Source organism: Melanerpes formicivorus, unplaced genomic scaffold (genome assembly GCF_026170545.1).
Source record: "Melanerpes formicivorus ecotype bairdi unplaced genomic scaffold, bMelFor1.0.p_v2 SCAF_598, whole genome shotgun sequence".
In the NCBI taxonomy this organism is placed as follows: Eukaryota; Metazoa; Chordata; class Aves; order Piciformes; family Picidae; genus Melanerpes; species Melanerpes formicivorus.
Window position 1 is genome coordinate 51,261 of NW_027142950.1, and position 10,509 is coordinate 61,769.

The 10,509-nt window shown below is 65.4% G+C and overlaps 1 protein-coding gene across 1 annotated transcript; it reads left to right on the forward strand.

Moving 5' to 3' along the window:
• The first annotated feature begins 4,311 nt into the window (after positions 1–4,311).
• PIP4P1 (phosphatidylinositol-4,5-bisphosphate 4-phosphatase 1) lies at positions 4,312–10,507 on the forward strand. Its single transcript, XM_068170785.1, has 7 exons — positions 4,312–4,411; positions 5,579–5,784; positions 6,387–6,493; positions 6,780–6,885; positions 8,240–8,292; positions 8,427–8,517; positions 8,818–10,507. Exons 1-7 carry the CDS (start codon positions 4,336–4,338, stop codon positions 8,959–8,961), a joined length of 783 nt encoding a protein of 260 aa, XP_068026886.1. The 5' UTR covers positions 4,312–4,335; the 3' UTR covers positions 8,962–10,507.
• Positions 10,508–10,509: the final 2 nt, after the last annotated feature.

The following is a 10,509-nucleotide window of genomic DNA, read 5'->3' on the forward strand; positions in this document are numbered from 1 at the left end:
CATCCCCTCCCAGTCCCCCCCTATCCCCTCCCATCCTCTCCCATCCCCCCCCAATCCCTCCCAGTCCCCTCCCATCCCCTCCCAGTCCCCCCCCATCCCCTCCCAGTCCCCCCCTATCCCCTCCCATCCCCTCCCATCCCCCCCCCATCCCCCTCCCCCCCCCTCCCCCCCCCCCCCAGGGCTCACCGGTGCTGCGGGGGAAGTTGGGGATCTCGGCGTAGGAGAAGCTCTGCGCCTGCTCCAGCTCCTCCCCCAGGGCCCCCAGCCCGGAGCCGCACACCAAGGCCACCCTGGGCACCTCCTGCAGCCTGGCCCCCAGCCAGGAGGCGGCCTCCAGGCAGGCCTCGTAGCTGGGGGAGGGGAGGGGGACTCGCTGGGGGGGGGGTTTGGGGCTCCTATGGGGCCCTATGGGTCCCTATGGGCTCCTAAGACTCCTATGGGTCCCTATGGGCTCCTAAGACTCCTATGGGTCCCCTATGGGCTCCTATGGCTCCTATGGGTCCCTATGGGCTCCTAAGACTCCTATGGGTCCCCTAAGTGTCTCTATGGGTCCCTATGGGTCCCTCAGGCTCCTATGGGTCCCTATGGCCCCTATGGCTCCCTATGGCTCCTATGAGCTCCTATGGGTCCCTATGGCCCCTATGGCTCCCTATGGCTCCCATGAGCTCCTATGGGTCCCTATGGCCCCCTATGGGGTCTCTATGGGTCCTATGGGCCCTTATGGGTCCCTAAGGGGTCCTAAGGCTCCTATGGGTCCCTATGGGTCCCCATGGCCCCTATGGGTCCCTAAGGCTCCTATGAGCCCTTATGAGTCCCTATGGCTCCTATGGGGCCCTCAGGCTCCTATGGGTCCCTATGGGTCTCTAGGGGCCCTATGGATCCTATGAGCTCCTATGGGGGCCCGATGGGTCCTATGGGTCCCTATGGGGCCCATGAGCTCCTATGGGTCCCTATGGGTCCTATGAGCTCCTAAGGCTTCTATAGGGCCCTAAGGCTCCTATGGGTCCCTATGGGTCTCTAGGGGCCCTATGGGTCCTATGAGCTCCTATGGGGCCCTATGGGTCCTATGAGCTCCTAAAGGCTCCTATGGGACCCTATGGGGTCCCTATGGGTCTCTATGGGTCCTATGAGCTGCTATGGGTCCCTATGGGTCCTATGAGCTCCTAAGGCTTCTATGGGGCCCTATGGATCCTATGGGTCCCTATGGGTCCTAAGGCTCCTATGGGTCCCTATGGGTCTCTATGGGTCCTATGAGCTGCTATGGGGTCCCTATGGGGCCCTATGGATCCTATGGGTCCCTATGGCTCCTATGGGTTTCTATGGGCCCTTATGAGTCCCTATGGGCTCCTATGGGGCCCTATGGGGCCCTATGGATCCTATGAGCTCCTATGGGGTCCCTATGGGCTCCTGAGGCTTCTGTGGGTCCCTATGGGTGCCTATGGCTCCTATGGGCTCCTATGGCTCCCTATAGCCCCCATAAGCTTCTATGGGTCCCTATGGCTCCTATGAGTCTCTATGGGTCCCCATGGGCTCCTATGGGTCCCTTTAAGTCCCCTAAGGCTCCTATGGGCGCTATGGGTCCCAGTATGGCTCCCGGTCCCCTCCCAGTGCCCCCCAATCCCCTGCCCAGTCCCCTCCCCGTGCCTCCCAGCCCCAAGCCCTGACCCTAATCCCCCCCCTTACCCCCCCCTCCGGGTACAGCCGAAAGGATGAGCTTGGGCCCCGCCCCCTTCGCTCCGATTGGCTGCCGCGGGGGTGTGAGCCCGGGCGCTGGGCTGCTATTGGCTGGGGGAGCTGGGGGCCGCACATGGGGGCTGGGAGCTGCACTTGGGGGGCTGGGAGATCAATCTATGGGGCAGGGAGCTGCACTTGGGGGGCTGGGAGATCAATCTATGGGGCAGGGAGCCGCACTTGGGGGGCTGGGAGATCAATCTATGGGGCAGGGAGCTGCACTTGGGGGGCTGGAAGTCCACTCTATGGGCCTAGGAGATACTTATGGGGGGCTGGGAGACACGCTTGGGGGGCTGGGAGCTGCACGTGGGGGGATGGGAGCCAATCTATGGGGCAGGAAGATGCACTTGGGGGGCTGGGAGCCTATCTATGAGGAGAGAGCTGCGCTTGGGGGGCTAGGAGCCGCACTTGGGGGGCTGGGCGCCACTTATAGGGGGCTGGGAGCCACACTTGGGGGGCTGGGAGCCCATCTATGGGGCAGGGAGCTGCACTTGGGGGTCTGGGCGCCACTTATAGGGGGCTAGGAGCTGCAGTTAGGGGGCTTGGAGCCACTTATAGGGGGCTGGGAGCCGCACTTAGGGGGGCTGGGAGCTGCACTTGGGGGGCTGGGCGCCACTTATAGGGGGGCTGGGAGCTGCACATGGGGGGCTGGGCGCCAATCTATGGGGCAGGGAGCCGCACATGGGGGGCTGGGAGCCCATCTATGGGTCTGGGCGCCCCCCTGGCCGCCGCAGGTCGCCACCCACCTGCCCTCCATCGCCGCTGCCCCTCCTGGCGCTTCCCCTTCCTGAGCCGCCTGCGCCCCTTATATACAGCGCATCCTCCCCGGCCCGTGACGTCATCACGCCGCGCCGCGCTCGCCCTTCCTTCCTTCCTCCGCCTCCACCAATCGGCAGCCGCCGCCGGCCGTTGCTAGGCGACGGCGCTGAGAGGGAGGGGGGAAAAGGGGCGGGGGGGAAGGGGGAGGGGATCATGTGAGGCGCGCCGGCCAATAAGAGCGCGGCAGAGCGGTTGCTAAGCGACGGCGCTCCGAGGGGAGGGGGGGGAGTGAGGGTCAGGTGAGGCGCTCCGGCCAATAGGAGCGCGGGCAGAGCGGTTGCTAAGCGACGGCGCTCCGAGGGGGAGGGGGGGAGTGAGGTCAGGTGAGGCGCTCCGGCCAATAGGAGCGCGGCAGAGCGGTTGCTAAGCGACGGCGCTCCGAGGGGAGGGGGGAGTGAGGTCAGGTGAGGCGCTCCGGCCAATAGGAGCGCGGCAGAGCGGTTGCTAAGCGACGGCGCCCGCAGGGGAGGGGGGGATTGAGGTCAGGTGAGGCGCACCGGCCAATGGGAGCGCGGCAGAGCGGTTGCTAAGCGACGGAGCTCGCAGGGGAGGGGTGGGGGGAGCAGGCTCCGATTGGCCGGCGCGCCACACGTGACCGCGAGGAGCCGTTCCTATTGGCCCTGAGCCTTTGCATGGAGCCGGCTGGAGCCTCCCGAGCCCTTCCCGGCGCCTCGCAGCAGCCCAAACCCCTTCCCGGTCCCCTCCCAGCCGCCTCCCAGTGCCTCCTAGCAGCCCAAACCCTCTCCCAGCCCCCTCACAGCCCCCCCAAACCCCCTCCCGGGGGCGGCGGGGAGGAGAGCGGAGAAGCGGCTGTGAGAAGGGGCGAAGCGGCGCTGACCAATCAGGCGGCGTCAGGGGCTCGGCCACGCCCCCCCCCCGTCGCGTTCCCCTCCCATCCTCCCCGGAGGGGATAGGGGGGAGATAAAGGAGGCGGGAAGAAGGAGGGGATCACGTGATGCGCGCCGGCCAATAGGAGCCACCGGGGGGGCGTCGCTAGGGCAACGCCTGAGGGGGAGGGGGCTGCATGGGGGATGGGGGGGGATCACGTGAGCCGCGCGGGCCAATGGGAGCGCTCAGCGGGGCGTCGCTAAAACAACGCCTGAGGGGAGGGGGGCAGAAAGGAGGCGGGGAGGAGGAGGGGATCACGTGAGCCATGCGGGCCAATAGGAGCCCGCGGAACGTCGCTAGGGCAACGGCTGAGGGGAGGAGGGGGGGAGAAAGGAGGCGGGGAGGAGGAGGGGATCACGTGATGCGCGCAGGCCAATGGGAGCGCTCGGGGGGGCGTCGCTAAGCAACACCTGAGGAGCAACGGTTGGGAGGGGGGGAAGAGGGCGGGTCAGGTGATGCGCGCCGGCCAATAGGAGCGCTCGGGGGGGCGTCGCTAAGGCAACGCCTGAGGAGCAACGGCTCAGGGGAGGGGGGGCGGGGAAAGAGGCGGGTCAGGTGATGCGCGCCGGCCAATAGGAGCCCTCGGGGAGGGCGTCGCTAAGGCAACGCCTGCAGGGCGAGGATGCTGAATGGGAGCGGGGGGGGGGGGGGGGGGGGAGGATCACGTGAGCCGCGCCGACCAATGGGAGCGCGCAGGGGGCGGGGCGTCGCTATAGGCAACGCCCGCAGGGATGGATGGATGGAAAGGGAGGAGGAGGAGGAGGAGGAGGGGAAAAGGGATGGGGGAATGATGGGGGGGGGGGCAGGAGGAAGGGGAGGGAGGAGGAGGGGTTATCACGTGGGGCCGCGCGGGGGCCAATGGGAGCGCGGCGAGGGGGCGTGGCCCCGGCGCAGGCCATGGCGGACGGGGAGCGCTCGCCGCTGCTGCCGCCCGAGGCCGGCCCCGCGGGGACGGGAGGGGCCTCGGGGGGGGGTGAGAGAGAGAGGGGGGGGAGGGAGGGGGAGGGAGGGGGGCGGGGCTTAAGGGGAGGAAGGGGGCGGGGCTTGGATGGAGAGCATGGGGGGAGGGGGAGGGGAAAGGGAGGGGGAGGGAGGGAGGGGGGGTGGGTGGGGCTTGAGGGAGGGGGTGTGGCCTTTGGGGTGGGGCTGGAAGGGGGCGTGGCTTGGTGGGGTGGGGGAATGGAGGGGGCGTGGCCTGGAGGCTGGGGGGTGTGGCCAAAGGGAGCGGACTAAGGGGGCGTGGTTTAGTTTGGTGGGGTCTAAAGGGGCGTGGCTTGGCGTGAGGGGCCGGGTTTGGACCAAAAGGAGTGGTGTGGGGGCGTGGCTTCAGGGGTGGGGTCAAAGGGGGCGTGGTCAGGTGCTGGGGAAGAGGCTGGCGACAAGGGGAGTGGTCTAGAGGGGCGTGGCTTGCGTGGGTGGGGTCTAAAAGGGCGTGGCTTGGCGTGAGGGGGCGGGGTTGGAACAAGGGGAGTGGTCTGGTGGGCGTGGCTTAAGGGGGTGGCGTCAAAAGGGGCGTGGTCTGGTGCTAGGAGAGGAGTGGCACCAAAAGGAGTGGTCTTAGAGGGGCGTGGCTTGCATGGGTGGGGTATAAAAGGGCGTGGCCTGGAGTGAGGGGGCGGGGTTGGACCAAGGGGAGTGGTCTGGTGGGCGTGGCTTAAGGGGTGGGGTCAAACTGGGTCGTGGTCTGGTGCTGGGGGAGGGGGTGATGTCAAGGGGAGTGGTCTAGAGGGTCGTGGCTTACGTGGGTAGGGTGTAACGGGGCGTGGCCTGCTGCGGGGGGGCGGGGTTTGTCCAAGGGGAGTGGTGTGGGGGCGTGGCTTATGGGGGTGGGGTCAGGGGGGGCGTGGTCTGGCGTTGGGGTAGGTGGTGTGGCCATTGGGAGCCTTGGAGGGGGAGGGTTGAGTCTGCAGGGAGGGGATTTAAGGGGCGTGGCTTAGAGGGGGGTGTGGCGTCTAAAGGGGGCGTGGCCTGGCATGGAGGGGAGGGGTCAGGAGGGGGGTGGGGCTTGGGAGGGAAGCATGGCCTGGAGGGGGGGGGAGGAGGGGGAAGGGGGCGTGGCCTGCGTCTGTCTGCTCCAGAGGTGAGGGGGGCGGAGCCACGCCAAGCTGGCCACGCCCCCTTCCCCCCCTCCTTAACCCAGGGGCGGCGGCGGCGGTGGTCGGGGGGGCGGGCCCGGCGGGGGCCTTGCCCGGCGAAGCCCCGCCCCCTTACTCCCCCCTGGGCAGCCCGGAGGGCGGGGCGGGGGCGGGGCCGGCGGTCACCTGCCGCGTCTGCCAGCGGCCAATCAGCGTCGAGGGGAAAACTCACCAGCACGTGGTGAAGTGCGGGGCCTGCGGGGAGGCCACGGTGAGGGGGGGGGGGGGGGGGGGGGCTGGGAGGGGGTTTGGGGCTGCTGCAGTTCCGCTGCGCGGCCACCGGAGGGAGGCAGAGAGCAATGGGGAAGGGAATAGGGAAGAGCCTGGGGAGAGGCTTTGGGGCTGCTGCTGCAGTTCCCCTGCGCGGCCGCCTAGAGGGAGCCAGAGAGCAACGGGGAAGGGCCTGGGAGCCAGGCTGGGACTCCTCAGCAGCTCTTCAAAGGGCAACGCCGGGTGGGGCCCACCGGGAGCCTTCAAAGGGCGATGGGGGAGGCGCAGCTGGGAGCCCCACTGGGAGGGGTCCCTATGGGTCCCTATGGCTCCTATGGGTCCCTATGAGTCCCTATGGGTCCCTATGGCTCCTATGGGTCCTTATGGGTCCTATGGTTCCCTATGGGTCCGTATGGGTCCCTATGGGTCCTATGGCTCCTATGGGACCCTATGAGTCCCTATGGGCTCCTATGAGTCGCTATGGGTCCCTATGGCTGCTATGGGTCCCTATGGCTCCTATGGGTCCCTATGGCAACGGGACTGGGTCTTGGGCTGGAGTGGAAGTGTCTGAGGCCACGCCCCCTTCCCCCTCTCGGTTCTTAGCCAATCAGGACGGCCCCTGGGGGCAAGAAGTACGTTCGGTGCCCCTGCAACTGCCTCCTGGTCTGCAAGGCCTCCTCCCAGCGCATCGCCTGCCCCCGTCCCTACTGGTGAGGGGGGTGGGAGGGGGCTGGGAGGGGACTGGGAGGGGGTTTGGGGTCAATGGGAGGGACTGGGAGGGACTGGGAGGGAATGGGAGGGACTTTGGGACTCCTGCAGTTCCCTGCTTGGCCACAGGAGGGAGGCAGAGAGCAATGGGGAAGGGAATAAGGAAGAGCCTGGGAGCCATGGGAGGGACTGGGGGGGACTGGGAGGGGTCTGGGGGCGTCCTGGGAGGCCTCAGCCCCTCCCCCAGTCCCTCCCAGTCTCACTCTGCTCTCCCTCCTCCCCCCCCAGTAAGAGAATCATCAACCTGGGCCCGGTGCAGGGTGGAGCCCCCAGCCCTGAGCCTGCCCCTGGAGGGGTCAGAGTGGCCTGCGGGCACTGCGGGGGTCCCTTCCTGGTAAGCCCCGCCCACTCGCGGCGCGAAACCCCGCCCCCAAAGCCCCGCCCAAACCCCGCCCACTCCCTGCTGTGATTTGGCTGGGAGAGAGCTTTGGGGCTGCTGCAGTTCCGCTGCGCGGCCACAGGAGGGAGGCAGAGAGCAATGGGGAAGGGAATAGGGAAGAGCCTTGGGAGAGGCTTTGGGGCTGCTGCAGTTCCCCTGCGCGGCCGCCTAGAGGGAGCCAGAGAGCAACGGGGAAGGGCCTGGGAGCCCTATTGATCCACACTGGTCCTTATTGATCCATACTATTCCCTATTGATCCATGCTGGTCCATACTGGTCCCCATTGATCCATACTGGTCCCTATTGATCCATACTGGTCCTTATTGATCCATACTGCTCCATATTTGTCCCTATTGGTCCTTATTGATCCATACTGGTCCCTATTGATCCATACTGGTCCCTATTGATCCATACTGCTCCATACTGCTCCCTATTGATCCATACTGCTCCTTATTGATCCTTACTGGTCCCTATTGATCCATACTGGTCCATATTGGTCCCTATTGATCCATACTGGTCCCTGTTGATCCATACTGCTCCATACTGGTCCCTATTGATCCATACTGGACCCTATTGATTCATAATGGTCCATACTGGCCCCTATTGATCCATACTGGTACCTCATGATTGATACTGGTCCCCATTGATCCATACTGGTCCCTATTGATCCATATTGTCCCTATTGATCCATACTAGTCCCTATTGGTCCCTATTGATCCACACTGGTCCTTATTGATCCATGCTCATCCCTATTGATCCATACTGGTCCCCACTGGTCCGTATTGGTCCCTATTTATCCATACTGATCCCTATTGAGTCTTACTGGTCCATATTGATCCATACTGGTCCCTACTGGTCCCTATTGGTCCCTATTGATCCATACTGGTCCCTATTCATCGATACTGGTTCCTATTGATCCATACTGGTCCCTATTGATCCATACTGGTCCCTACTGGTCCCTATTGGTCCCTATTGATCCATACTGGTCCCTATTCATCCATACTGGTTCCTATTGATCCATACTGGTCCCTATTGTTCCATACTGGTCCCTACTGGTCCCTATTGGTCCCTATTGATCCATACTGGTCCCTATTCATCCATACTGGTCCCCATTGATCCATACTCATCCCTATTGATCCACACTGGTCCCTATTGATCCGTACTGGTCCCTATTGATCCATACTTCAAAGGGTGATGGGGGAGGCCCCAGCTGGGAGCCCCACTGGGAGGGACTGGGGCAGGGGATTGGGAGTCCCCTATTGGTCCTCACTGCTCCCCCATTGGGCCTGACCGGCCCCTCCCCTTTGCAGTGGGCGGAGCTGACCGACCACACCCTGGCTCGCTGCCCCCATTGCCGCAAAGTGTAAGTCGGGCCCCGCCCCCCTCCCCTTTATCCCCCTTCCTGATTGGCTGAACCAAGCCTGGAGGCTCAGCCCCGCCCCTTGGTGATGTCACCACCTCCTCCCCACCCTTACAACCCCACTTCTCCACTCCCAGGTCTGCCATTGGCCGGAGGTTCCCTCGAAGGCGGAGCCTCTGCTGCCTCCTGCTGGGCCTGGTCATGGCCGGAGCAGCTGCAGGGCTGGCGGTGAGGGGGTGGGAGGGGCTTGGGAGGGGCTTGGGAGGGGCTTGGGTGGGGCTTGGGAAGGGCTGGGAGGGGCTGGGAGGGGATTGGGAGGGGCTTGGGTGGGGCTGGGAGGGGTTGGGAGGGGCTGGGAGGGGCTGGGAGGGGCTTGGGAGGGGCGTGGGTGGGGCTTGGGAGGGGCTGGGAGGGGATTGGGAGGGGCTAGGAGGGGATTGGGAGGGGCTTGGGAGGGGCTGGGTGGGGCTTGGGAGGGGCTGGGAGGGGCCTGGGCGGGGTCCTGACCTCTCCCCTTGCCTCCATTAGGCCGGCACCTGGGGCGTGGCCCGGCGGCTCCGCCCCCTCCACGCCGGCTGGGCGCTGCTGGGGGCGGGGGCCGGGGCCTGCCTGCTGCGGGCAGCCTATTGGGGCTGCGTCCGGGTCAGCCAGCCAATCCCGGCCCGCGCCTGAGCCACGCCCCTCCCCGAGCCCCGCCCGGGAGCCAATCGGAGGCCGCCGGAAGGACCTAGGCCACGCCCAGCCCCCTCCCCCCACTTCCTTCCCCCCCTGCACCCCCCCCCCAAAAGCCTTCAGACTCCGCCCCCCTGAGCTCTTTCTGGCCTGGGATTGGAGGAGGGGAAAGGGAGGGGTGGGAGGAGGAAAGGGGAGGGGCCAGGTAGGGCTGGGTCATGCTAAGGTCATGCTAAGGGCGTGGGGAGGCCCTGGAGGGGGAGTTGGAGCTGGGGGCTTGCTGGGAACATGCTAAGGTCATGCTAAGGGCGTGGGATCCCATTTGGGTCATGCTAAGGTCATGCTAAGGTCATGGGATCCTGGCTGGGTCATGCTAAGGTCATGCCAAGGGCCTGGGGGAGGCCCTTGGGGCTGCTGGGAACATGCTAAGGCCATGCTAAGGTCGTGGGATCCCAGCCAGGCCACGCTAAGGTCATGGGGTGCAGGTCATGCTAAGGTCATGCTAAGGTCATGGGATCCTACCAAGGACATGCTAAGGTCATGCTAAGGTCATGGAGGCCACTCAAGGACATGCTAAGGTCATGCTAAGGCCCTGGGACTGCTTGGATCACGCCAAGGTCATGGAAGCCCCTCCCAAGCTCCTCCTAAGGGCCCCCTGAGGCCTCATTGGCTGCCTGGGGCCACGCCCAGGCTCCGCCCAGGCCGTGGGGAGCCCTGCGGGCAGAGCTGGCACCTGATTGGCTGCCGGCCGCGGGCAGCTGGGAGGCGATTGGAGGCAGGGGAGGAGCCGAAACCTCATTGGCTGGAGCTGCGACCCCCATTGGGCGGAGCTGAAACCTCATTGGCTGGAGCTGCAACCTCATTGGGCAGAGCTGAAACCTCATTGGCTGGAGCTTAAACCTCATTGGCTGGAGCTGCGACACCATTGGACAGCGCTGAGACCCCATTGGCTGGAGCTGAAGCCTCATTGGCTGGAGCTGCGACCCCATTGGACAAAGCTGAAACCTCCTTGGCTGGAGCTGTGATCCCATTGGACAGCGCTGCGACCCCATTGGACAGAGCTTAAACCTCATTGGCTGGAGCTGCGACCCCATTGGACAGAGCTTAAACCTCATTGGCTGGAGCTGCGACCCCATTGGACGGAGCTGACTTCCCATTGGGCGATTCCCGGGCCCACCCTCCACCCCCCACTGGCCGCCTGCCTCCATCCCCTCCTCCCCCTCCTTATCCCACACCCCCCCCTTTGCCCCCCCCATGGCGGCCATCTTGGATTGATTCTCCCCCACTCCCCCTCCCCTCCCAGCATGCACCTGGCCCCTCCCCTCTCCCCCTCCCATTTCTCCTCCAGCCAATCAGAGGCCAAACCGGGCGGGGCATTGGGAGGGGAGAGAGGGGAGGAGGAGGAAGGGAGGGAAAGAGGAGGGAGGGGAAGGGGGGGGGGGGAAGGGAGGAGGCAACGAGCTGTCAATGAAGGAACCCGGAAGTCCCGCCCCCTCCCCTCCCCCCTTCCCCTCCCTCTCCCCCTCCAAAACAGGAAGTCCCTCCCAC

Bases quoted from the DNA above. Each gene is read 5' to 3' on its own strand.
- PIP4P1 (XM_068170785.1), top strand. From the start codon at position 4,336: ATGGCGGACGGGGAGCGCTCGCCGCTGCTGCCGCCCGAGGCCGGCCCC. The intron at 5,785-6,386 runs GTGAGGGGGGGG...CTCGGTTCTTAG, and splicing joins GGGCCTGCGGGGAGGCCACG to CCAATCAGGACGGCCCCTGG. The intron at 8,293-8,426 runs GTAAGTCGGGCC...CTCCACTCCCAG, and splicing joins TGCCCCCATTGCCGCAAAGT to GTCTGCCATTGGCCGGAGGT.